This window comes from Macadamia integrifolia, unplaced genomic scaffold (genome assembly GCF_013358625.1).
Source record: "Macadamia integrifolia cultivar HAES 741 unplaced genomic scaffold, SCU_Mint_v3 scaffold445, whole genome shotgun sequence".
Lineage (NCBI taxonomy): Eukaryota > Viridiplantae > Streptophyta > Magnoliopsida > Proteales > Proteaceae > Macadamia > Macadamia integrifolia.
The window spans coordinates 196504-222013 of NW_024870450.1; the positions used below are offsets into that span (position 1 = coordinate 196504).

General features: G+C 39.8%; 1 protein-coding gene and 1 long non-coding RNA gene across 3 annotated transcripts; one reads left to right on the forward strand and one right to left on the reverse strand.

The window, feature by feature from the left end:
• The first annotated feature begins 9819 nt into the window (after window positions 1-9819).
• LOC122068607 lies at window positions 9820-12705 on the forward strand. 2 transcript variants are annotated; one of them, XR_006137199.1, is made up of 4 exons: window positions 9820-9838; window positions 10831-10918; window positions 11878-11987; window positions 12335-12705. It is a non-coding gene; the product is annotated as an uncharacterized LOC122068607 (long non-coding RNA). The 2 variants fall into 2 exon arrangements; XR_006137200.1 differs by lacking the exon at window positions 9820-9838 and adding an exon at window positions 10618-10636.
• Window positions 12706-16153: 3448 nt separating this feature from the next.
• Window positions 16154-17597, reverse strand: LOC122068605 (probable carboxylesterase 7). The gene has a single exon (XM_042632479.1). It carries the CDS (start codon window positions 17538-17540, stop codon window positions 16503-16505), a length of 1038 nt encoding a protein of 345 aa, XP_042488413.1. The 5' UTR covers window positions 17541-17597; the 3' UTR covers window positions 16154-16502.
• Window positions 17598-25510: the final 7913 nt, after the last annotated feature.

Genomic DNA, 25510 nt, shown 5'->3' on the forward strand with positions numbered 1-25510 from the left:
ATTGAATTAAACAATGGCCAATGGCCTTACACTTAAATAGAATAAACTTCCAAAAATAAAAAAGATATTTAGAAACTCAATTGCTTGAAATAAAAAACTACCTAATAGGCCAATAAAGAGAAGTCCTAGTTTCCTAATTATGTAAGACAATCAAATATCACTAGATTTGAAGCAAAGTACTAGAATCAAATAAGATTTGGTGGGGTCCACAAGATCTGCAAAGTACTAGAAACAAATAAGATTTGGTGGGGTCCACAAGATCTACTGACTGGGAGGACAAGGGGGGGTCAAACCCAGCGCTGGAAGGCTGGTTCGACTCCTCTCTTTCCTTCTTCTTTCTTGTTTCTTCTCTTTCCTTCTTCTTTCTTGTTTAATCTTCCAACCACAAAGATGGATCTGGTTGAATCTTCTTCTTCTTTCGACTGTACACCTTGATGTCCCCATCACCCGGTCAATCCGAACCAGCCCTGGCCCGCCCTGAGCCTGAACAGGCCTTGGGCTGAGATTTCAGCCCATAGGGTGGGTCAGGTCCAACCCAACCCAACCCAACCCGACCCAACCCAACCCAACCATGTGTATTAAGTATATAATCATATAAATATGCTAATAATTGTTAATGGGTACTTGTAGAAAAAGGTCATTCATTTTCCACAATCTACACATACAAAAACATTGTTTTTGGCCTTTGCAATGTATCAAGATCAAGCAACCACGTAACCGATAGTATTGGGTTAGACTAGATTGGGTTAAACCCGGCCTAATCAAGGTCCATCAGGGTTGGGTTGGGTTGGGTTGGGTTGGGTTGGGCTAAACCTAATAGGGTTGGGCCTGGGCTGAGATATCCCAGCCTGACCTAGGTTTGGGCTGGGCTTGGGTTGAATTAAGAGACCTTAGGGTTGGTCTAGGTTTACGGGCCATTGACACCCCTATCCAAAACGTTGTTGATTCCCTGGTCAATGCAAATCAATCCACCTTCATTGCGGGTAGGAACATTGCAGACATCATCTTGTATTATGAAATTATTGTGGGCTTGGATAGGGAATCCCATTCCTTTGCTGTGTGGCTCAAAATTGGCATTCATAAAGCCTTTGACTCCATCAAATGGGACTATGGGAGTTCATCACAACGGTCCTCCTTCAGATGTCTTTCCCCCCTCTCTTTGTCCACTGGATCCGTTCCTCCATCTCCACCCCTCGCTTCTCTATCTTTATTAATGGTAGCTCTACAGGTTTCTTTAACTCCTCTGTGGGAATCAGACAAGGTTGCCCCCTCTCCCCTTCTTTTATGCCTCTCATTTGAGGTATTCTCCAGATCTATCCAATCTTCCATAGATAAGCACCTCATTTCCCCCATCCCTAAATGCAAATCCCTCCAGCTTACCCACTTAGCCTTTGTTGATGATCTTATGATCTTTTCCAACGCTGACCTTAAATCCATCTCCAATATTATGACCTCCCTCCACCTTTTTGAAGATCTCTCTAGTCTTCAAATCATTCTCCTAGAATTCTCTCTCTTCCTCTCTGGAATTTATGTCTCTTCCAAAGCCCATATCCTAGAGATCATTGGCTTCTCTATAGGCCACCTCCCTGTGAAGTATCTTGGATTGCCTCTCATCACTGCTAGGCTGTCAAGCCACCACTGCACCCCAATGCTAGACCTCATAAAAAAGAGGCTTCAACTCTGGAAAGGGAAACTCTTATACTATGTAGGTCGTCTTGAGCTTGCCAGATTGGTTCTCCAATCAATATACCTCTATTGGTCTGTCATTTTCTTCCTCCCCGATGCCACCATTAAGGCAATTGAGTCCCTTCTATGCTCCTTTCTCTGAAAAGGGGGAGAATTGTCCAAATTCCTCCATCCTATCAGATGGGGAACAGTGTGCCTCCCCAAATCAAAAGGGGGCCTATGTCTTAGGAGAATTAAAGAAGCCAGCTCCCGAAACTCATCTAGTGGATTGCTTTAAACAAAAAAATATTTGGTTCCTTGGGTCTACTCCATCCTCCTGAATGGAACTCCCTCTGGACTGTCTCCTCTTCCTTTGATGCTTCTTGGGTTTAGCTCAATATTCTTAGCAACAGGCTAATAGCCCTCGAGGCCATCCGCTACTCTATAGGGAATAGTTCCTCAACCTCACTCTGGCTTGACCCCTGGCATCCTCACCTCTATTGTCAGCTCTAGAACCATTTACTCTTCCTGTCTCAACCGTTCTTCTATGGTCAACACTATCATCAGAGATGGCATCTGGGCCCCCTTCCTGCCCCCGCTTGCGGACATTTGGTCCTCTCTCCCTCCCATTACCTCAGGTCACCACATCAGACATGATTCAATTTCTTGGACGCCCTCTCCCTTTGGAACCTTTACCTTTATCTCTACTTAGGATTTCATTCGCTCCAAATGCCCCTCGTTCCTTGGCATATGCTCATTTGTTTTAAAGGTCACATCTCCCATCCATATACTGCCTGGCGAGCTATATCCAATTGCCTAGCCACTCAGTCCTTCTGATCTTTGGTCATATCCAAGTTCCTTCTCTTGTTGCCTTTGCTGGAACAGTACTGAAGATGTGGACCACCTTTTCTTTTCTTACCCTTTCTCCTCCCCGGTTTGGAAGAAAGTTCTGACTCATTGTTGACCTTCGAGAAGATGTTTGTTATCTCTGAGTAGAGAATGGATCTGGATCGATATGACTTATGCCTGTTAATTCGTTTATGACACTATCAAAAATCTCGCCTTCTGCGTAAGGATTAAAGTGTCGGTATCAGTCGCCGTATCGGTCGGCCAAAATTAAGATACGTATTGGAGGGTATCGTATCGTATCGGAGATACGTTAAGACACGTTAAAGATACACACATAAATGGATAGGAAACATTTTTTTAAACACTTGCATAAAGAATTTGTTAAAAAAACCTATTGATAACATGTATTATGCATAAACACTAAATTGAGAGTATCGCACTAAGAATTCAAGGTTTGTAGTTGTCCCATAAATGTAAAATCCTTGTTCCCAACCTTGATTTCCACTTTAGTTAGAGAGAAATATGGCTGGTAGCAACTTTGGAACAAAAACCCCTCAAAAAATCGTGTTTTTCTGAAAAATTATCCATCTTGGCCATTATATGACCGTAACTCACTGTACCGATACTCACCGATATGTACCGATCGATACATACCGATACTCACCAATACGTACAGATCGAGACACACCGATACGTACCGATACATACCGAAACGTACATTTCACCTCGATTTTATATTTTTCATAAATTCATATGGTGCATATCGTATCGTATCGTATCGATGTGTATCGGTGGTGTATTGATGCATATCGATATGTATCGTAGGATATATATCGATACAAAAGGATTTCAAAAATTTCATGTATCGTATCGGTGTGTATCGTATCGATCGGCTAAATTTAAGATACGTATCGGAGGATATCGTATCGGTATCGGAGATACTTTAAACCATGCTTCTACGCCACCAACAACCATATCTGGATGGAGAAGAATCTTCGTAGATGGACTTCCAATTCTTGTTCCTTGAAAAGATTTGGAATGGATCTATTTTAACATCTCCACCAAGATAGCCTCTCTTTGTCACCGCCCAGTAATTGATACCCCAAGGAACTGGCTCATTGTTGTATCCTGGGGCCTCTCCAAGCCTTTCCTCTCCCCCCCCTCCCCCATTTAGCCCTTTTGCTCCTCTTGGCTTGCAGCCTTTATGCTTTGTTTAGTACCCCCCTTTTTCTCTTCTCAGCAACCTTGTTGTTTGGGCTTGCTCCTTTTGGCTTGTTCCCCTCCCCCATTTTTTAATCCCCTGTAAATTCTTTCCTCTTAGTAATGAATCTATTTATTCATCCAAAAAAAAAAGCAAGGCACATGATACTGTAACGGCCTAAACTATAGATGTACATGAACTATTGCAGTGGCCTCTTCTTAAGTTGTAGGTTAAAAACCTCACACATGAATCTTTTTAAAGAGTTGCTTCTGTGGAAGGTTATGCGCTCAAACGAATTCGGCAGAGATGGAAATTTGCCTCTGCCTTGGTATCAACAACTGTATGAACATTTGTAGAACCAACACCATGCAAAAGAGTACCCTTTTGTCTAAAGAGGGGAGCTTTATCAACTAACCTATTGGAGAATGATGTAAGACTAGCAAAGTAAGCTTCAACTTCATCATCTAAAGGATAAGGATATAAATTAGCATCATCATCATCATCATCATCATTCTTCTTTGTTGGTTGTTTCTCTACTACATTCATGAACGAGTCCTATTGAGGCATATGTTTGTGTAGTGACCCTTCTCGCCACAGTTATGACATATGATGTTTTTCACCCAATCACTACATCTATTAACTTCATGCTTCTTTGCTTCCACTCTGCAAGATTCAGGCTTCTGTTCTTCTATACATGGTGGAGGCTATAAACTAAAGGAGTCTTGATCATATTCTTCCAATAACTGGACTTCTCTTCAGTTGTCTTGGCATGAGCTTTTGTCACATCAACGGACCTGAAATCGGTGTTAGCCAACTCTAGTCGGATCTCAGTACTTATCCCGTTGATATATCTTATAACCCAATTACTGGTCTATCTCCTGAAGTCAACACCTTGAAGATAATTTGTGGAACTCTATGGCATCCACATACTTATTGCCTTGCTGAAAATTGAGAAAATTATCATACAGTACCTTCTCATAATTAGGAGGATGGAACTTCTCATTCATAAGTTGCTTGATAACCTCCCAATTAGTAACGAGTCCAAGTCACCTTGCAAAACTTGAATGAAGTTCATCATCCCACCATGAGTTCACGCTTCTTCTTGCCCGAAAAGGATTTATAAACAAAAATCCTCTCAACCTTGGTGAGCCAATTAAGAAATTCCTCAGGTCCCTTTTCACCACTAAATTATGGAACCTCAACTTTGATTCTATAGTCCATGTCAGAAAATTGCCGTGTAACATCCTGGGGTATAGCTGAATTTGGTTGCTGACTTGCTGCCTCTGAAGTGTATCTTCAATCCGTGATGTATGAAGCTGGAGAGTTGGTGTAGACGGTCCCACTTCATTGCTCTTTTTGCCCCCCTTTTATAAGGGCAAACATCTCTACCATAAACTTGTCAAGCTTGGCCTCATTCCTCTCAAACTTGGCCTTAAACTTTTGTTGGTTCTCAGCGAATTCGCGCTGACTCACAACTAGCTCACGACATATTTTGTGTAACTCAGCATTTGTGCTTGCCAAGGTTAGTGATTGCCAGAAATTTTGGCTCAAATACCACTTGATGCGGATCCAAGGTTCGGAAAATGGGCCCACAATAATATTGATTATTCAAATTGATGGTTTAGTGGAAATTTTGTAAATTCACAATACAACTAAGACCCTTTGAATAGGATTAAAGGAATATGGGGTGAAACAATAACTTAAACTGAAAAGGTGCCTTATCTAGAATTTAATATGAAGTGGGATAGAACTTTAAGCAATCTATTAATACAAGGGGCTTTTATGAAAATAACTGGAGTTGTGCCTTTAATCCCAATTGAGAAGAATAGAACTTTTTCATCTTCACGATTGAACAAAAAGGGTGGAAGACCTGAACTTGTTTCAGTTGAAGGAACCATGGTTCAAGAACTCAGTCAAAACCTGCAAAATTTCGCAGGTTTCAACAGTATCCCCAAGGGTCGAAACGATATATCTTGTGACTTTTAAAAGGCACAGGTTTTGATCATTTCGACATGTTTCGACCAAATTCGACGAAATTTCCCGTGTTTCGGTCACCAAACCAATTGGTTCAACCCTATGTAAGTTAGTTTCAAAAGAAACCCAAGCCTTCTTTAGCAGAATTCAACCCTCTCTTAGTTTTTTCTCCTAGGAGTGGGAAACTTGGGCAAATAGTGGAGATTTTCATTTTTGCCTAACAAAGCTGATTGTAAAGGTGGTTCTTGCTTCATCTACATAAGAAAGACAGCTTGGACCAAAAAGGTAAGTCCCAACTTCCCCAAAAATCTTTTTTTTTTTATTTTTTATTTTTATTTTATTTTTATTTTTTTTATAGAATATACTTGTAAATAGAGTAGAATTATGTAAATTTTTATATATTACTTAGGAGGGCCCGATCTACGCATTCACGGTGGCCGATTTTTTTTTTTTTTTTTTCTGTTTTTGAAAATGCATTTACCTACAACATATTTTAGTCAACAACTCAACGTAATGATTACCGAACCTTTGGTTACCACACAAGTATGACTTTGTGTTTTTATTTTTTATTTTTATGAAACTAATGATGTGAATGTGTTAGAAATGTCTAAAATAGGATGTACACAAAAAAACACTGTTTGGGGGTCGAAACCTAAGTTTCCACTAAACCGGGAAAAATTCCCTGTTTTCCTTGACATTTCCTAGGTTTCGACCAAAATTTCGGTCTCCCCAAGGGTTGAAACCTGGTCAAAACCCGATACCTTGAACCTTGGAAGGAACCCACTCATAACCACAAATCGATCCTTGATTTTGGGATGAAGCGACTATCCCATAGTACTTTGTTGCAGATCTTGATTCTCACCACAGGTTGGAGGTTAGGACAGGGGATTCAAGGGTTTAAAACGCTTTAGGGTAAGCTACCTTTGACCTGAATCTCTGGGTCAATCGACTGGAAATAAAGTTTCAACAAAGCTTTCTTTTAGATCTGATAGTACTGCCCAAAACGGTGAGTACTGCATAGGCTTTAAGGAAAACTGAAATAAAGGGAGATAAAAGGGGAAGAAAGAGATAAGAAGATTTAGTATGAGTAGAGGAAAGAAGTAGAGAAAGGTAGGGAGAAGAGAGAACATTCACAACAGCAGTTGAGAGGTAATTCTCGCTTTCTTCAATATTCCAAAACTCAAATCTAATTTTAATCATTGGTACGAGAAGACTATTTAAAGACTCAAAATAACCCTATTCCTATTCTGAAACTAAAATAAAAGAAGCATTTAACTCTAAAATGGAAATAATTTTTTATTTAAATAGAAAAAAATATGACTTTAACTCAACTCCCAAAATAACATGACTTGTTTCTTACTCTGAAAATGGAAATTAATAATTGGGTCAAGTGTTTTCTGGGTGGGATGTAGAGGCCACACCCAGACACAGGGGCGCGCACCCACTGGAGGAGCGTATGGGTTTCGCACCCCCTATGTCTGGGTGTGGTCCATATGTTCCACCCATAAAACTTTGTTTCAAATAAATGAGTCAAATTACAAAATTTAACCCCAGGTAATCCAACGCCCAACCGCATCACTAACATATGCCACACATGCATGACCTATGTATCACTGACTATATCATCTACCATTGTTGGACTACGGCTGTTGTTGTTGTCATTGTTGTCAACACAGCCATTTGAGCAACACACTCACATAGTGATGTGAATAGGGCCGGCAAGGGTTGTACAGATGGAAGAAATAGCACAATGATGTATGGGTCCCTTAGGTCAGTATCTAACTTAGTATCTGATGATGTGGCATATGCCAAACGATAGTGATACGTAGGTCATGCATGTGTGGCATATGTCGGCAGGTGCACTGACATGGTAGATGTGTCAGCTGATGAGGTGGTAGCTTATCAGGGTGATGTGGCTCAGTGAGATGTTGAGATGGCTATAGATCATGGTTTGGATAGCTTGATATAAGCCCCCACAAAATGGCATGATGTGAAGATGTTTCAGTGTCTTAATGATGTTTATGTGTCCATGATGGTATGATGGTTGGCATGGGGATGTAAGATGATGATTCATGAGATGGCATGCATGGTAGATGAGGTGTGCATGGCATACATGATGATGAGATGGCATGCATGGTAGATAATGTGTGCATGGCATGTGATGATGCATGATGTGTGATGGACATTGTAGATGTCTATGTATGCATGGTGGCATGATGTGAATGGATGCATGGTATGTCTGGGGTCATAGTGATGTGGCAGGGATGAGGTGGTTGCCTAGGTGGGGATGTGTTTGGCTTGATGGCAGCCAGGTAGACCTGGCATAGGGCCATTCAGGTCAAGCCAGTAGCGAAGGCATTAGCTGTGGCCTCACAGATGCAAAAGGCTTTGTGACCACGCTCGCACATGGTGCAACAATAGTTGCAGCAGCAGCCACCCTCGACTGGCTTGCTGCGCACATGCGCAAGGGGGTTGCATGGCTTGGCCTCAAGCCATTGGATCAATTCATGTAAAAATGGCCAAGGCATGGAACACTTTTCAGGTGTTTGACGGAAGGTCCTAATGAAGGGCATTTAATGGGTTGGTCTAAGGGAGTTTCATATCTGAGATGCAAAAGTTTGTTGTTTTTAATGTTCCAGAGGCTTCTTACCAGTTAGATCCGAATCTTCAAATGGTAAAGATCAAGGCGCTACATGGTGAGTAGTTGAAGCGGAGGAGATTTATGCACAACACCACCTAATGGTCGAGCACACCGTCGAACTGTGTACCGTGGTTCATGTAATCGCGTCTCGATCGCATATATCACAGGCATACGGATCATGCACCAGAGATTCCAGATGATGCAATCCTAAGCCACTCGCACTTTCATCAGTGTTGATCTAATGATCATTGCCACTAATATCTGCCAGGATCCAATCAGAGGGCATCTGGCACTGTCCCTGCCAGGTCCAAGGGTCAGGTTGATTTGGGATTTAGGGCCTTATTTTAAGTCCAAATGAGCGCCCTTGTTTGTTGCAGTCTTCTCCAAAATGAGCGAAGAACGAAAAGAAGACACTTGTAAGAGAAGAAGAGTTGCAGGAAAGGGCTGAAATGCAGAAATACATAATTGGGGATGATTGATCACATCTTGGGTAATTTGAGGTCATTGATGATGATGTTTGGACTCCACTGGAGCTGCCAGTGGTGGGTTACTCTGGCAGAAGTAATCTGAATTTTCTCAAACCATTGTTCATGGTGGTGAAAGTTGCTGGTGATATTGAAAACTGCATTGATGGTTGGAGAGCAGTTGATTGTGGGATTATTCCCGTGGGGTAACCTACACTTTGTCAAATCACCAGTTGTATTACATGACTGTAGGCTAGGTCTTTGGGAAATTTCTTCAGTTAGGATTTGCTTTGTGTTAGGGGGATTTGAATTTATAATTGTGCTTCTAATCAGGGCATTCGGGCATTCATATAAGCTCACTATCTATTGTAGTTGGGGTATTCCAATTGGGGCTGGACACTACAGGGGTTGTAGCACCTTGACTGTAGTGGCATTATAAATTTGGGTGTTTTAGCACCCTCACAGTTGTAGCTGTGAAAACCCTGGAGTTGTAGCTGCTGATAGTGTTGAGTATACATACACTGAGCCCACCCAGTAAGGGCATTGCTTCTTGGATGTAGGCACACTGCTGAACCATGTATATTTGGTGTTGTGAGTGTGTGCCTATTTTACTTGTTATTTGTGCATTGGAGTGTTGTGTATGTTTGCAGTGGGTGTGCACAATCTGATAGACATGGCCACTTGTGGTTGCAGGTGGATGTGCATACGAAGTGTATGTGATTGGTAAAATTGGGATTGCCCCAGCCAATCACTGTGAGTGCCTGTGTCAGTTCCAACAGTCTATTGTGGGAAGGTGCCAACAATCAGTGTGTTTGCGAGTGTATGCCGACAGTGTAGGGAGTGCCATCAGTGTGGGGAACACCAAGGAAAGTCTTGGGAAATTTTAGGAGAATTTTTGAAGACTGATTCCCCCCTCCCCCCGGCCCCCCCAGTGTCAACCTGGGAACAACAAGAATAATTGTGGGATAGGAGCGGATCATACACTGAAACCAGAGAAGATCCGGGAAGAAGAAAGTAGCAGTACTTGTGCACTCACAGCTCTTGGTAGCAACACCAGCGAAAATTTTCATTCAATCTAAATCTGAATTTCTTTGATGGGCATATGCTTACATATATAAGAGAAAAAAGAAATAAAATTTCCTAATCAAACTCTATTAACTGAAATAGAATTAAAATCAAAGTCTACCTCCTAGTTGCTACTAACGTATCCAACTTCAACTAGTTACAATTAAAAGAGAAAAAAAAAATTACATATATATATATATATCTGTAACCATAACTGTATCAAAACCTTTCTGTTCCCATCATATCAACACAATCTACCACCATAACATACATGTGCCATTTTTGGACCGGAATCCTTTATAAACTTCAGGGATTCACTGAAATCCATTCAATAGATCTGTGACCATCAACCATCCCTCAAGACTCTTGTTCTATGCTACCAAATCCTTCGCTTTGGTCCTAGAACATGCAGTTAGAAACAAAATCACTAATTAATCTACTGATATGAATTCTCTTACCCAAAAAAAAAAAAAAAAAAAACTGATGTTTATTCATGCCCATGTTCTGATTTACCTACTCTACAAGTACTATCCATTTATCTTCAACCTGAACCATACATCTTGCTTACTGGTTTTACTCCATCCAGTAGGTGTTTCATGTTTGATCAAGTCGTTGAACCAAATTCTCTTGTTTAAAATTGCCTTTTTGGTCCTACATCACATGCATGCACTTGATTTGGCTCTCAATATTTTTGTGTACCTAGGGGAATGTAATACTCCAGTAAAGGATGCAATGGTCTAGCTAACTGATGAGCTTACTAAAGTGGCACCACTGGAGGTATTATGTTTGAATGACCATACCCTATAGATCTCCCTGTTCAATGGGCTATGCTCTTATGCTGTATTATATGTATCCTACAATTGGTTTCCATTCAATAAATTTGTCATATATTAACGAAAATGATACTAATAGAGTCATTACTTCCTACATTTAGCAGTTCTCCTCTCCTACTAACTTCTTGCTTTCTGTAGGCAAAAAAGGAGCGATCCAAATCATTATCAGTGTTTGGGAGTTTGGTTTCTCCAAAGCTCCGGGGTGCCCAGCATTCATTTGAGACAGGTGAAGTAGCTTGGCTTAATTTGGTGCATGAAAAAAATACTCGACTAGATCATGTATACAAGCACAGATTCTTCGTTATCTTTATTGCATGTGTTTACTCTCATAACTTAATGGTAGAGATGAAATTGAAACTGTAAAAAGCTAATAACTATTTTATTCTGATAGAAATCAATATTTAGAAACTATATTATTTCTTAGGCAAGTTGTTATACTGTTTAGAATTGAAGGTAAATATGTGGGTGTGGAACCCACTTCTATGACATTAAATAATCTGTTAGTTGCCTAATGCCTGTCCCTTAACATGACCATTGATAGTATATCATGTGGACTGGGAAGGCACAAGAAGGGCAAAGGGCGACCTAATTTTTATCGTTGAATAATGAGATAGGGCTAAAAATGTGATTTTATTCTGAGAAGGAAGTTAAAGTTGATAGATTTTGTGTACAAACAAAAATAGATGGGAAATATGAAAAGAAATTGGCACCTAAATTTTTATTGTGAAGTGACAGAATATGCTTAACAACCTAATTTCACAAGAGAAAATAGCATTACTTACTCTCTTGATATTATGACTTGTGGTCACGCTACCTGCATAATGGACCTGTATTTGCTAGCATCTACAATACGTTAAAAAGAACATGTTGGTAGTATTTGCTAGCATCTACAATACGTTACAAAGAACATGTTGGTAGTATTTGCTAGCATCTACAATACGTTACAAAGAACATGTTGGTCATCAGTTGCATGCAGCTGAAAGACCATACATTCATCTGATGTTAATTTTGGTCATCTTAATCAGAGATCTGAGGCTTGTATAGGGTGTTCTGTGCTAGCCCATGTGTTCGCTACATGGAGATTATTGTGGATCACATATGGGGTTCTTCATGCTAAAATAAAATCCACCTTCACATGCATACTTAGATGAGTTTCACACCTAATTCAGAGCTACATTGCTGCAGCCTTGGAGATAGTTCTCGAAATAGCAAACAGGCGGTCTTTGATGTTATCTGCCTTTGCTCAAGTCCGGAAAGAAATGGAATGTAACTTGGATTGATATACATCTTTTCTGGTGAGTCTAAACATCATGACTTTTGAATCCTAAATTTTTATTTATTTATTTGTTTTTCAGTGAACATAGAATGCCCATGAAAGTATCTTCCTTTTCTAGTCCCCTTGATGTTCATAAATGAGTGAAATTTGCACCAGAAAATCCTGTACTACTCGAACCTGAATATGACAAGAAAACCATACATATTTTGGCTGAATCATGTCTCTGGTTAATCGTTTTACTTCTCTATTTGTTATTTTATTTATTAATTACCAGCTAATAAATTTTTGTGAAAGGAATCTTTATGCTTTTACTATCAACTTACATATTGGCGATTTTGAAAACTTCCTACTGTTCTGTGCTTTCAGATCGTCAGAATTGGCCAATATGATCCACTTAATGACACTGATTTTTCTCTCAACACTCGAACCTGTCAAACAGATTGGGTTTTAAATCCATCATCAGGGACTTGTGGCTTCATGTGTCTCCTTATGTCCCTCCCTTTCCTGTTGGTACAAAGTGATTTTTTTTTGGTAGGACAAAGTGGATTCGCATGTGCTTGATTCTTGTTGCTCATCGTCCAATACAGCAAAAAGCAGGAGACTGTTAATTGGCCTATTGACTCATAATTTAATAATGTTGCTTATCAAAAAGGCAAAAAATAATTATGTCATTTCGTTATTCCTTTAAAATGAAGTGGGTGGTCAATGAGACTAAACTCTGCCCAGCCTTATCTCAATTAAATGGGGTCAAGTGGTCAACTACATGGATCTTTCAACACTTAACTCTTTTAAAGTCATTCACCATTTAAAATAATAATAAAAATAAAAAACCAGACTTGTTATTCGGCCTATGTTATGCATGTCTTTCCTCACCACTATATCCAGAGTCATTTTATGTCTTAACTATGGCTCTTGTATTTTATCCATCTGAATCATTTTACTTCTCCTTATTGAATCATACAATGGCCCCGTCGCTTTTGTCCATATCCTCTCAAAACGATTCTCTCAACTTAATTATGTATATGTTGGAATGGAACTTTGTCCTTTCATTTCTGAGATGAAGGATCCTTTTGTTGTGAAAGAGGGAGCTTGTTTGTATGAAATTCTCTCAATTTTGTGGGGAGGGATTTTTTTTTTGTGAGAGAGTGAGAAGACCTTTTGATGCAAAACCTTCATTGTTTAGATCTCGCGATGATTGTCCTTCTTGCTTTGGTGACACCCCGAGCTTAAAGGCATGAACTTCTTTGTTGTCCGGAGCATGAAGGACTTTAATGGGAAGACATACAAGGGAATTTAGGAGTTGATTAGGGGGGATGGTAGATATCTGTTATTTAAAAGATAAGCTAGGTTCAAACTGGTTACTATTGTAATTAATGTAAGTGGATTGTATTTTGGATTAGCTAGTGACCAAAGTTGGCCTTCTTTTATAGGCCTCAGATGATGACAATCCGTCTAGGGTTTTACTTGTTGAAGGAGATTAGATGAGTGGAAAGCTCAAGATCTTTTACTGTCAAGGTGTAAACACATCGTTCTCTTTTTGTGCCTCATAAGTTAAGAGTTGACATTGCATCAAGCACCTTCTCCTCGAAACCTGGGGAATGATAGGTCATTGTGGTTTGGAGGTAGTATTGGAATGGCGGGCTTCGGGTGGGCCACATGAATTTTGTCAGCAAAAGGCCAGATCTCGACATGGTGACAAAATGGATATATGAAAATTGGGATTCTTTTTGGGAAAACTTATCGACTAAAGATGGCCTCCCTTTTCAGGCCACATGAGAAAAGATCTTCTAGGCTTCTAGCTGTTTTGGAAGGGGATCAGATATATGGAAAGCTCAAGAGGCTTGCATCGATGCTTCGTCACACAAGCATGTATTATTTGGAATTGGGGAAAGAAAATGGAAAGCGGAAGTATTATGATTGATTGATTTGAATTTTGTACGATGACAACTTTTTACAAGGTTCTGGGAATGAAATTGAAAGGTTTCAACAAGGAGAAATAAAGGGTTTACATTCCTTTTTGAGCACATTGTGTCTTCATCTATGTTTCAAAGGAGATTAACTGCATAGCTGGTTCCCTGGCTAGGAGAACCCTATTGATGACTTATACAATAGTTTGACCGCTTTCCAATCCATAAACTAGAAGCAATGTGCCCCTCTTCCATGAGTTTGTCACATCTATATGAATAAAGTTCTATCTTTCTGAAAAAAAAAAATTTTTTTGAATTAATTACTACCTAAGGGGAGTTGAAATATTCTTTCATCTGTTTAATTGGCCTGTTTGAGAAACAGTTGAAAAATGTGTACTCCTTACCTTATTTACTTAAAATTAAGAGAACCACTTGAGAACGACTTAGTGGTTGGGTTCAAGTTACTAATTAGGAAAACAAACTTTTTAAAACTCTTTTAGTTGTTCTTTAATTTACTGACTACTGGATTCCGTTGTCTCAGCCTGTTAATGTTGTTTCTGGTGATTGTTTGAGCCTGAATGGGACATTAGAATTATTTTATCAGTGTCCAAAATCTTGCTCTACTAGTGAAAATAACCCTTTAGTTTTGAGTCAAACCCTGCCTTTGTCATATCTGGATTTTCAAAATCTTGCTCTAGTAAAGAAAATGACCCTTTCTTACTTTTGAGTCAATTTTCAATCTATTGCTCCAAACGCAGGGCATATATGACCATAGATGGCAAGGAAGTCCAGGCGATGCATCCAAAGCATTCAACTAAAAATTATATTAAACTCAATTCTGACCAACGATCAGCAATTCGAATCGATCTATTACTATGAAATATAGGAATAATTCAATTCTGACCATTTTTTTTAGAAGCCATACCAGTGTAGTGTAGGGTTGATGTCTTAGTTGGGTTGCGGGCTATTGTAGAGATCTTCCAAAAGCGCATCCAAATCGCGGTAAGTGAACTCTAAAAAAAATTTAATATGAAAAATCTCAATTTTCATAATTTTCTTAACAAGATAAATGTACATTATATACTTTTTCAAGTCAGGTCGATCCATCAGATCATGGTTGATCGGGTTATACAATAGTGCAGGGGCTACTACGCCTACACACCATATACGAGATCAATGATGGTAGTAGAGATAGCCCAACCCCTTAGCTACTATCACAAATCTCAAAAAAAATTTCATTCGGGTCACCTTCAAATATGTCGAAACGGATCATTCTTCAAAATGAGTAAAAAATTATAGACAAACATAATAGAAACCATTTAGGACAGATATATTTCCGTTGCTAAAACCCCTTTTTGTTGTAGTTTGTAGAGAAGTTTAGAGCTTACATGGGGTAATCTGGGTAATGGAATATCTTCGTTCTCCTCATAAATTGGTAATGATTGGGGCTACTAGGATAACTGAAATTTTTTTCATAAACACAAAGGCACAAGGAAGAGAGCTTTTAATCCTTTCTATATTACTAAAACTATTCTCACTTTTCAGGGCTAGACATTTTATCGAATTACATTTATCATTGCATTGTGTGATTATTTGTTTATACTTTTATTCGTTTTTTACATTGTATATAATGTTTCATTTGTACAATTAGAATTCAATGATCCATTATAAAATAAGAATTTTTCTCAGTACTTCAGCACTTATAAATAAAAAGAAGAAACTGAACTTCTCTCTTAAAAAGACTGTCCTGTTTTTTATAGGTAATTTCCTTAATTAAAGAAAAGAGAGAATATACATCGGGAGCTCCAAAACCCAGAATTAGCTAGAAGACTCCCAACAAACTAAAACAAAGGATTGAGTGCTTGATACGAGTCCCTGATGCCAATTGTGAATAAGTTCCTGGGAACGTTGCTAGTAAACCAAATTGGCCCTCCCCAGTCCACCTTGGTAGCGGAGCTTCTAAGCAGATTTGGTGGAAACATGCCTAAGGAGTTGCCTCTCCACATCACTTTAGCCCCTTACCCAAAGGGCAGATGCTTGCAAGCATACTTTCCATCCTAAAATGATAGTTAAGAATTTTTTCCCACACCTAAGAACAATTTTGATGAGGCTTTACTATCCAGAGGGATCGTCTTTCAAATATCTGTGATACACCCAATCAACCCACATGTTTTCTTAAAAGACTTACCTTGTTTGAAAAAATTATATTCTCACGAGGTTATTGTTAATAAATTGATCACCCATTAATTCAATTTTTTCTTACACATACCCATATTAATGGCTTTTGTAATAGAGGAAATCAATCAATTATTATGACAAAGTGAGTACAAGAAATACATACATTATAGGGGATCTTACAAACCACCTTCCTTCTATCTCAATTTTTAATATGGACAAAGGCAATGAAAAATCCCATACAGACTATCCTTAGTTTGTAGGATGGAAGGAGTAATATACCCCCATTTCAATGATCACCCACAGTGGGACCGAGATCAGATGATACTTTGATAGGTAGGTGTGGTAGCTAGGGGGACCAATTAATGGCCTCCTCATGCTTATGCTTAGTTCAACCATTGATATAGAATTTCCACTCTTCTTTAGAAAGCACTAGTAGTAGTAGTACATGATCACAATGAGGAGCGAAGTGAGACATAGTGATCAGAGCGAAGTTGTTCTTGATGGTAGTAGTCCTGATCCACCTGGTTAAGGAAGGAAGCCAAGCGGGCCTGCATGGCTAGAGCCTTCTTGGAGTTGGGTTGAGAAATATGGAACACATGGTTCTCCCCTTCTACATCCATCAACTCCAGCTTTCCTTTCCACCCACTCTTTCTTAACGTTTCACAGTAACACAAACCCCCATCTCTCACCACATCACACTCTGCAAGAAACACCAACACCCTCTTGCACGCTAGCTTTGCCAGGTTTGGACAAGCTGCCGGGTTGACCCACGGGTCATCACAGCCACCGGTGGATGGACACGCCGACAGCCACATAAGATCCACGTTTTGCCTTTTCTCCTCATCACTGGCCTCTGGACCCAAAGGCTCTTCCCCATGGAAGTAAGGATGGACCATACCTAACCCAAAAATCCTTAGTCCATTTTTTAATGGGGTCTCCGCCGCCCGCATAGCCAAGTTGTGGGCGATGTTGGCACCTGCGCTATCGCCCGCTAGGAATAATCTGCCAAAGTCTGCGTGCTTGTTTAGCCATGACTCTGGGCCGTTCCGCTTTGAATGGGAAGCTACCCATTGAAGTGCAAACCATGAATCGTCATAGGCTATTGGGAGAGGGTGCTCTGGGGCTCTCCTGTAGTGGACTGATACTGCAACTACGTTAGCTTCCGCCACTAAAGATGATACATAATTATGGTATTCAGGGGAGAAAGGGGTCTCTACGCAGAAACCGCCGCCGTGGAAGTAAACAAGGAGAGGAAGCTTTTGAGCGGAGGTGGTGATCTTTGGGAGGAAAATTCGTGCGGCGACGCTGGTTTCTGGTACGATTAGAAAGTCTTTGGAGGAGACGCCGGTTTGGTGATCGATAGAGGGAGGGACGATATCATTTCCTGCGAGCCTGTCGATGCGACCATCCTTGTAGATGCGGAAGAAGGGACGGAAATCAAAGCTTATTTCAGCTTCACCACTGCTTGAATCCATTTCAGAATTCATAGTGAAAAGATGAGAGCAAAAGTAAGGTAGAGGGAGAATATATACTGAAAGCGTGTTCTCTCTCTCTCTCTCTCTCTCTCTCTCTCTCTCTGTGGTTGGATGGTTTGCATTAGGAAGAGTAATGATGACTTAACGACCGCTTCAACGCGTAGCTACCGCTTTTATTGACTAATAAATTTTTCTGCTTTTTTTCTTTGGTGGAAATTGACCAATACATCGAGCTGCAGGTCAGTTGATAAAGGAAAGGTTCATATGGAAACTCGAATGAAACCAAAAAAAATATCTAATCTATTTGAAAATTTCTCTCTAATTTCTCTCATTTATTGTTGAATATTTTATTGTAATTTCGTGACTTTTGGTCAAAATATTTTTGGAAAATTTGGCGTTATCCACCTGATGGGGGTATTTCTTCCCAACCACGGCACGGGCAGGATCGTCCTGACCAATGCTGCACCTTGGCCCTCCATCAAGTCGTACTACCACCTCAGCCCTCCATCAGGCCGTGTTACCACCTCGACATCTCGACAGATCGTACTACCACCTCGGCCCTCCATCAGGCAGTGCTGCCACCTCAGCATCTCATCAGGCCGTGCTACTGCCTTGACCCTCTATCAGGCCGTACTGCTACCTCAACCCTCAATTAGGCCCTGCTGCCACTTTGGCCCTCCATCAGGCCGTGTTACCACATCAGCATCTCATTAGGCCGTGCTACCACCTCGGCCCTCCATCAGGCCGTGTTACCACTTCGGCATCTCATCAGGGCGTGATACTACCTCGGCCTTCCATCAGGCCATGCTGCCACCTCGACCCTCAATCAGTGCTGCCACCTCGACCCTCAATCAGTGCTGCCACCTCGGCCCTCCATCAGGTCGTGCTGTCACCTAGGCCCTCCATCAGGCCTTGCTACCAGTCACCTCGGCTCGGCACAGTCAAGTAAGGCACCCAGAAACGCGCACGCATCCACTCCACGTTATTAGAGGCGTCCACCCCTCTCACGACTTACACCTTTGAGATCAATGGAGAATATTCTCAGAATATACCTTGGAACCCAAAATATTCCCAGAATCATGGAACTACTCCCCTCAAGAACTGTACGCCTAAACAGGACTCTCCACAAACGCCCTTCCTTCTCTCTCCATCAGCAACCTATAAATACTAAGGTAAGCCTCTATCATAGGGGATCGATCAATCACTTCTTTTACTAGAAAAGCTCTCTTGAGCATCTGTCGTGGAAAGATCTGACTTAGGCATCGGGGAGTCCCATGTCGGGTCAGCCTGGCTCTCCCCTGTCCTCTTCTGTGCAGGTCGGCTGGAGCATCAGAAACTATAGGGGAGATCACCCGGTCAATTTTTACCGCATCACCACCAATTGAGAATTTGAGGTAGGACTAGTAAGGAAAAGGAACTCTGCCGGCCCGCGCCCCCTCCACCTGTCCCAGTTGGGTGTGAAAAATTCCTAGAGCACGTGAGCAGTTATGTATTTTCACATCCAATTGTATTTAGATGTAGGGAATGCCAGTCTTGCATGATTCTTCTTGTTGATGTTTATGTGTGCAGTTCCATTGGCTCATGCATCAGTTTCTAAAGGAACCTCTCCCATATTATTAATAAGGGATAATGTTCTCTATCCAACACACACTCTCTCTCTCTCTCTTTCTCTATACAAAATGACATATATGCTCTTTTGTGAAAAGAGAGATAGACCCAAGGAGCACTAGCATATGTTATACTTTTGGATAGAGACTCAATCCTAATAATAAAAAGGGAGAAGGAATTTGTGGCCAGGCTGAGTTGCCCCTACGCCAATGCGAGGGCCAATGAGAGCAAGTACTCATACATCCAAGGAGAGCGGTGGGGTGGTCATGTCACTACCCCATGTGAGAGGCATAGGGGACACTACCGCTTGGACATATCATTCTTTTTCCCTAATAAAAAGGGAGAGGGTGTCCCACATGCTAGTGTGGGGAAAATTTGCATGTCAAAATAATTGGTGCTCTGAACAAATGTATCATCCACATGGGTCCACATTCTTAGAATGGTAGATAAAATAAAAATAATAATAATAAAATCACGTGAGCATTCTTTTTTCCCTAAGGCTAGGGATCTTTAATTGGTCACTTGCCACTGCACCAATGCAGGAACCAACCAAGGGAGGGGCATAGGCATCCAACTAGTGGACAAGGTGGTCTTTTTACCACTCTTATATTTGGGCATAGGGATATATGACCAGGTAGCATTCTTTTTTACTCCCACTAGGCACACCTTGGGCCACTCACATGGGGTGTTTAGTGCTCTTCACTGCTTTTAGTGAAAGTTAAATGGTTCTTATTCAATCCCGATATGACTCGGTGCACTCTGTTGAGGGTTCAGCATGCCCGCAGGACTAGTCAAGCCGAAGGCCTAAATACCCATCGTTAGCAAAAAAAAAAAAAAAAAAGGTAGCATTCTTTCTCCTTTTTTTTTCTACTAGTAATAGAAAAAATTAAAAAAAAAAAAAAATCTCAAAACATGAGATTTTGCCTACGCCGAAATACATGAGTTTTATTTTGTTTTCGGAAAGAAAAAAAGAAAAAAAAAATTAATATGAATGGGTATTAGAAACTCCTTATGTTCAGAGACATTTTTTTCATAAAAAATTATTTTACACCATTTTGTAAGAAAATAAATTTAGTGGAGTTCACTGGAGTTTCCTTTTCCTGACGACCATTATTGTTCTTCCACTCATCCCACTTTCTCAAACAATTTCCATAGTATCATAATGGTGTAGATAGGGAAGTCAGATTGGTCCAATCTGGAATCGGAGAAAGTTTCCTTCACAACCATTGAGACTCAAACTATAAAGACCACCAGCTCCTATCCTCCTATGTCAATTTTAAGCTACAGTGCACTTTACCAAGTACTAGAATAAAGCTTTGCAACTTTTTTTTTTTCTTTGTAGAAAGCTTTAAAAGTCCAAAACCATGGAAAATGCACAAAAGTTATTGGAATATCCTTGGCATGGATGGAACATACATGGTGATGCATCCAACACACGAGACTATACCTTAGGGGTGAACATGGGCTGGGTTTCTTAAAACCCTATCTCAATCCTATATCCTCAAAACTTATTCCAAACTCAATCCAATTCTACTGGGTTCATATCCAGGCCATGTTGGGTTCATGGTAATCCAACCCGGTCCTAATTGACCTTGGCAAGTTCAAGTTGACCCTAATCGGCCTTGATTTTTGCCAGGGTCAGGTTAACCATGATTTATCCTGTTTTTGCAATTCGTGTCCTAAAAATAAATAAAATAATGAAGCACCAATAAGGTCGGTGAGAGAAGTAGGGGCAAATTACAGAGAAAACTCTTATCTCACTTAGTGGGTAAATATAGAGTGCAAGGAATGTAAGTAAATAAATCTGGTTACTACAGATTATCCCTTATATAAAATTCAGGATTAAGATTCGAGTCAGGTTGGGTCTAGGCCTCAATCAGGCCTTGCCCAACCTTGACCAAGATCATTGTTTTAACCCTAACCCACCCTAACCAAGCCATTTTGGGCTAAGGGCTGGTTCAGATCATCAGGACCAAATGTTCACCCCTAATATACCTATCCATCCAAACTTCAAAATTGCCACGCCATCATGTTACATAATTAGAATCTCATTGAGACAATCCCCTCTACACCAGACTACATACAGGTAAAGTCGCTGGTCTGGAATTTTAAAAATGAAGAGAAATTTGGCAACTCTTTTTTTTTTTTTTAATTATTTTTTTTTTTTTTTTTAATACCAAGAGGGTCATCTCAAAAAAAAAAAAAAAGAAAGGTGAAAGGATTAATGCCACCCAAGGTTTGAAAGGTGGAATCTGGGATCGAATAGGTTAGGAGTTGATTTAGATTTTCTGAAATCCACCAAAAACATAGCAAAATGATGGGGTCGGCTGAAATCGATTTGAATCAATCATGACTTATTCCGATCCCATTCCAATTTTGAAATCATGCCTCCACCCTCACTTTTCTTTTTCTTTTTGTTGAAACAAATGGAAGATGGCAACAAAAAATCCGAGCCCAAAAGCCATTTAAATGGTTTGCTGGGAAAAACCCTTTTGTTAGCTGGCGGAACATAGGTCATATATGATCTATGGGTGAGCTTATTAAATCATCGGATCATATCACATGGTGGGTGAAGAATATCCAGAGTTATTTATGTAAATACATGGGATAGTAAGTGTGTTGGATATCTGGTTTATTAATAAGAATATTCATTTTCATTTGTGCATGTCATTTATTTATTGGGCTTGTAAGTTGTTTCATTGGTTTTCAACTAAAACTGTTCTCGCCTCGGGATATGACTAGACATCATGTTCATATGGTCGTTAGATTATATGTTACTAGAGATGTGATTGCGGTACATAAATGTAATTACACATCTGTGTGTGTATAAAATAGAATCTCACATGTATTATTTTCAGTTGTGTGAGAACAAGATTTGTACCCGTCACTTGACCTTTGATCAAAGAGATCATATTTGTTGCAATGTTGTATCACTTGTTTTGGTAAACCAATGGTTGATGTCCAATAAATTATATATCAATATGTTGAACACGTGGTCTCACGTTATTAATGAAAGAGATCATCAACATGAGGTCTAGCCCTTAATTGAGGAATATCAAGGAGAGAGAATGTCCATACTTGATCCAACGGAAATCTGATACCAATGTCATTTTTGTAAATTGTTGATAGAGTTATTTTTTAATATGAAAAATAATATTCTATATATTAAATTTTATTTGAAACCAACATATACAATTTGTTGAGGTTAGACAATATTAAATTATATACCTATAGCTCATTATGGGATATTGGAAAAGTGAAAGGTTTTATGTGCAAATTAAAGAGTTAATATTGCATGACAATATTTGAAAATATTAAATGATTAATTATCTTTTTATTTATGAGCAAAGAGTAACCCAGGCTCCCGCTACTGTAGGGTCTAAGAGAAGCAAGTGTACCCAACCAATCCAATCCCTTCCACTGTGCAATTGAATTCTCGCCAACAAAGTGTAAAGGCAGATTTTTTTCCCTACTTAGAGTTTACAAAAGTGATGTTGAAGATTCAGTTTCTTTTATATTTGTTTCTCTGGATTGTCACGTCTAACATTAAAGGCATTACTAAGGTTTTAAACTCAGTTTTGAGTACAAGATTTATCTCCACTGATTTCAATTTTAATCATCTTTGAATGTGTATAGTCAAAATCTTATTGGCATCGATCATACTCTGCCAGAATTAACTAGATTTTGCCAGACTTTTTTAGGCTCAATTTTTCATTTGCTAGTTAAAGAAGGAATATATTACTAATAGAAAAGAATATGAAAAATGGGCATGATTAATGTCCAAGCATTCCCAAATGGTACAAAGTTAATAAGAAAATGATTGATATTCCATCTTCGACATTGCCATCAGCAGAGCATAACACCTAAAACTTTTATCCAAGGGCCCACCTTTGGCATTGCGATCAATAAAAACCTTAGAAAAATATCGATACAAAAGAAATCCTGAAAATAAGTGGTATCTTGCTCCAACTTGGGAGACCCAACTAATTGTATAATTAGTAAAAGAGGGACTAAGTGGCCAAAAATAAGTAGTACGTAGTTCAGCTCCTTTCTTAGCCAAAGATCAGCAGTCCATTTTGCCTCCCCATAACAGTGAGTGAGCTTTCAAGAAATGAATGCAAGTGATGCAACCCCAAAAGCAGATTGTAAAACTCAGATTGGGAAAAGATAAAACAAGCTTTAAGAAAATCTCAATTCCATTACATAATTTTTTCCAGAAATGGTAGATGGTAGTAAAATGATAATATAACGCTCGTTATAAGTCGGAATGGCTTTATTCTATACCTTACTGAACAATGACTCACATACTTACAACATTGATGACAACGAAATGACTCATAAAATTATTGTAGGGCACTCAAAATGGCTCATCACTTTGGTGCACGGATCAAGATAGGATGTTGAACATAAGATGAAATTAATAGGAATAGATAAAGGCTTAAACTCAACTCTTTTAGGATGTATTTGCAGCTCCAATGGAGTTGTTGAAACTCTTCTATGAAGAAAGTAACACAAGAAAATTACCAATTTTTCAAGAATGGTGAAAAATTCTTCTAGGTTTTAGTAAGAGCTCTTCAAGATTTATGTGATAACATTAAGCACTCTGTATGTCAAAACTCACTTAAAATTCACTTCCTAGTACACGAGAAATGGCCACTATTTATAGGACTAAATTTTTTTGTAAAATGACTTAGTTAACCTCCCTTATAAGTCTCTATGTTGATTACATAATTCAAAGCAAAAGTCCCAAGTCCAATAGTCAAGTGATGGCATGGACTAATTACAAAATGATTTGATAGAAAAGACAATAAATTATAAGAAAAAGTGCAAAGAAATTAGAACATTTACTTGGTGAGCATTTCCTCTTGTTGTAATCTTGTTCGTCACTGATTTGCCTTCTCAAGATCACTTTCCCTTTAATTTCTTGCACCAAATCTACCTTTGCGGAACCACAACTCTAATACCAGTTATGTTGGCTGAAAATTACAGCCTTGTGAGTGCAAGAACAGAGCAAAGAAAAATAGAGAACAAGAAGGGGACAAATTGAATATGTATTTTTTTTTTCTTCCCTTGTTTTTCATCTCACTTTCTTGTTTAACAAGTTTGGATATTTATACATGTATTTGTGAGGGCAACGGCCGGAGATGGACTGATGTCTCTCTTCCCTTGGGGGGGGGGGGGGGGGGGGGGAAGGACTTGCATCCTGTCCTCTCTCCTCTCTTTTTCTCTGTCATGTGAGGGGAGGGGTTTATGTCGTGTGTGCTTTGTTTGAGGGCCCCGCACCGCCGTATCGCTACTAGGAGATACATGGAGGCCTATTTCGCAAGAGTATAAAATTTGTCATTTGAGATAGGGGTTTGATGATGATCCAATACGGGGATCAGGATCATACAAATGGGGGTTTGGAGTCGCCACCTAGGATTATGGGCCTAGGACCTGGGGGTGGGCCCAATTCCGGAAAAAGGGCCCGATAATTAGTCTAGTCCAGAGATTTAGGGTAAGTGTCAGGTTATAGAGTTGGAAAGGTGTTAGGTACCCAATCTGCCCGGTTCAACCGGTCTTCCTACTTGATGCTTAAGAACAAACATTTTTCACAATTACTACTATTCCACATGCATGGCTAAGTTATCAAACATATATACATTGACTGAATTTAAACTACTATGTACATTAAAACAAGGCTTATTAGATATCTACATTATGCTTAAATGAGGAGAGAGATTATACCTGAATTTGACCATTGTTTCGGGTCAAGAAGGGTGGGCCCCTGATTTGTACCGGCTTGGACTGTCTTTCGTATTCTCCTGGCTCAGGGAAAGATGGTCTCAACCTCCAACTTCCTTTATTGAGAGATGCTGATTGTGATGATATTCGAACAGGGTTCCAGCTAGGAACAGTTACTTTCGGAGAGGGATTTGGACAGAGCTTCGGCTAGGGAGGGTATTTCTTGATTTGGATTCGAATAGAACTTTAGCCAGTGAAGGCTATTTCCGGGCTTAGGATGAGGTGGCACTCCGGTAGAGCTTTCACTGGGGATAGGCTAGGGAGGGCTTAGGTTGAGGTGACACTTCAACAGAGCTTCCGCTGGGGATAGGCTAGGAGAGGGCTAGGTTGAGGCGGCACTTCGGCAAAGCTTTCACTGGGAATGGCTATTTCTAGAAAGATTCTAGGGGCACTTAGACAAGGCTTCCATTAGGAACTGTTATTTTTGAAAAGAAATGGATTGACCTAAAAATGGATTGAAGATCCCCAAAGCCTCGAAGAACACTTTGAACATCCGAACAGAGTTCCGGATCTTGACAAAGATCGCTTCGTAGACCCAAAGAACCTCAAGAGGGAGGGATTTCTATTTCTGGTAAAACTCAAGAACACTC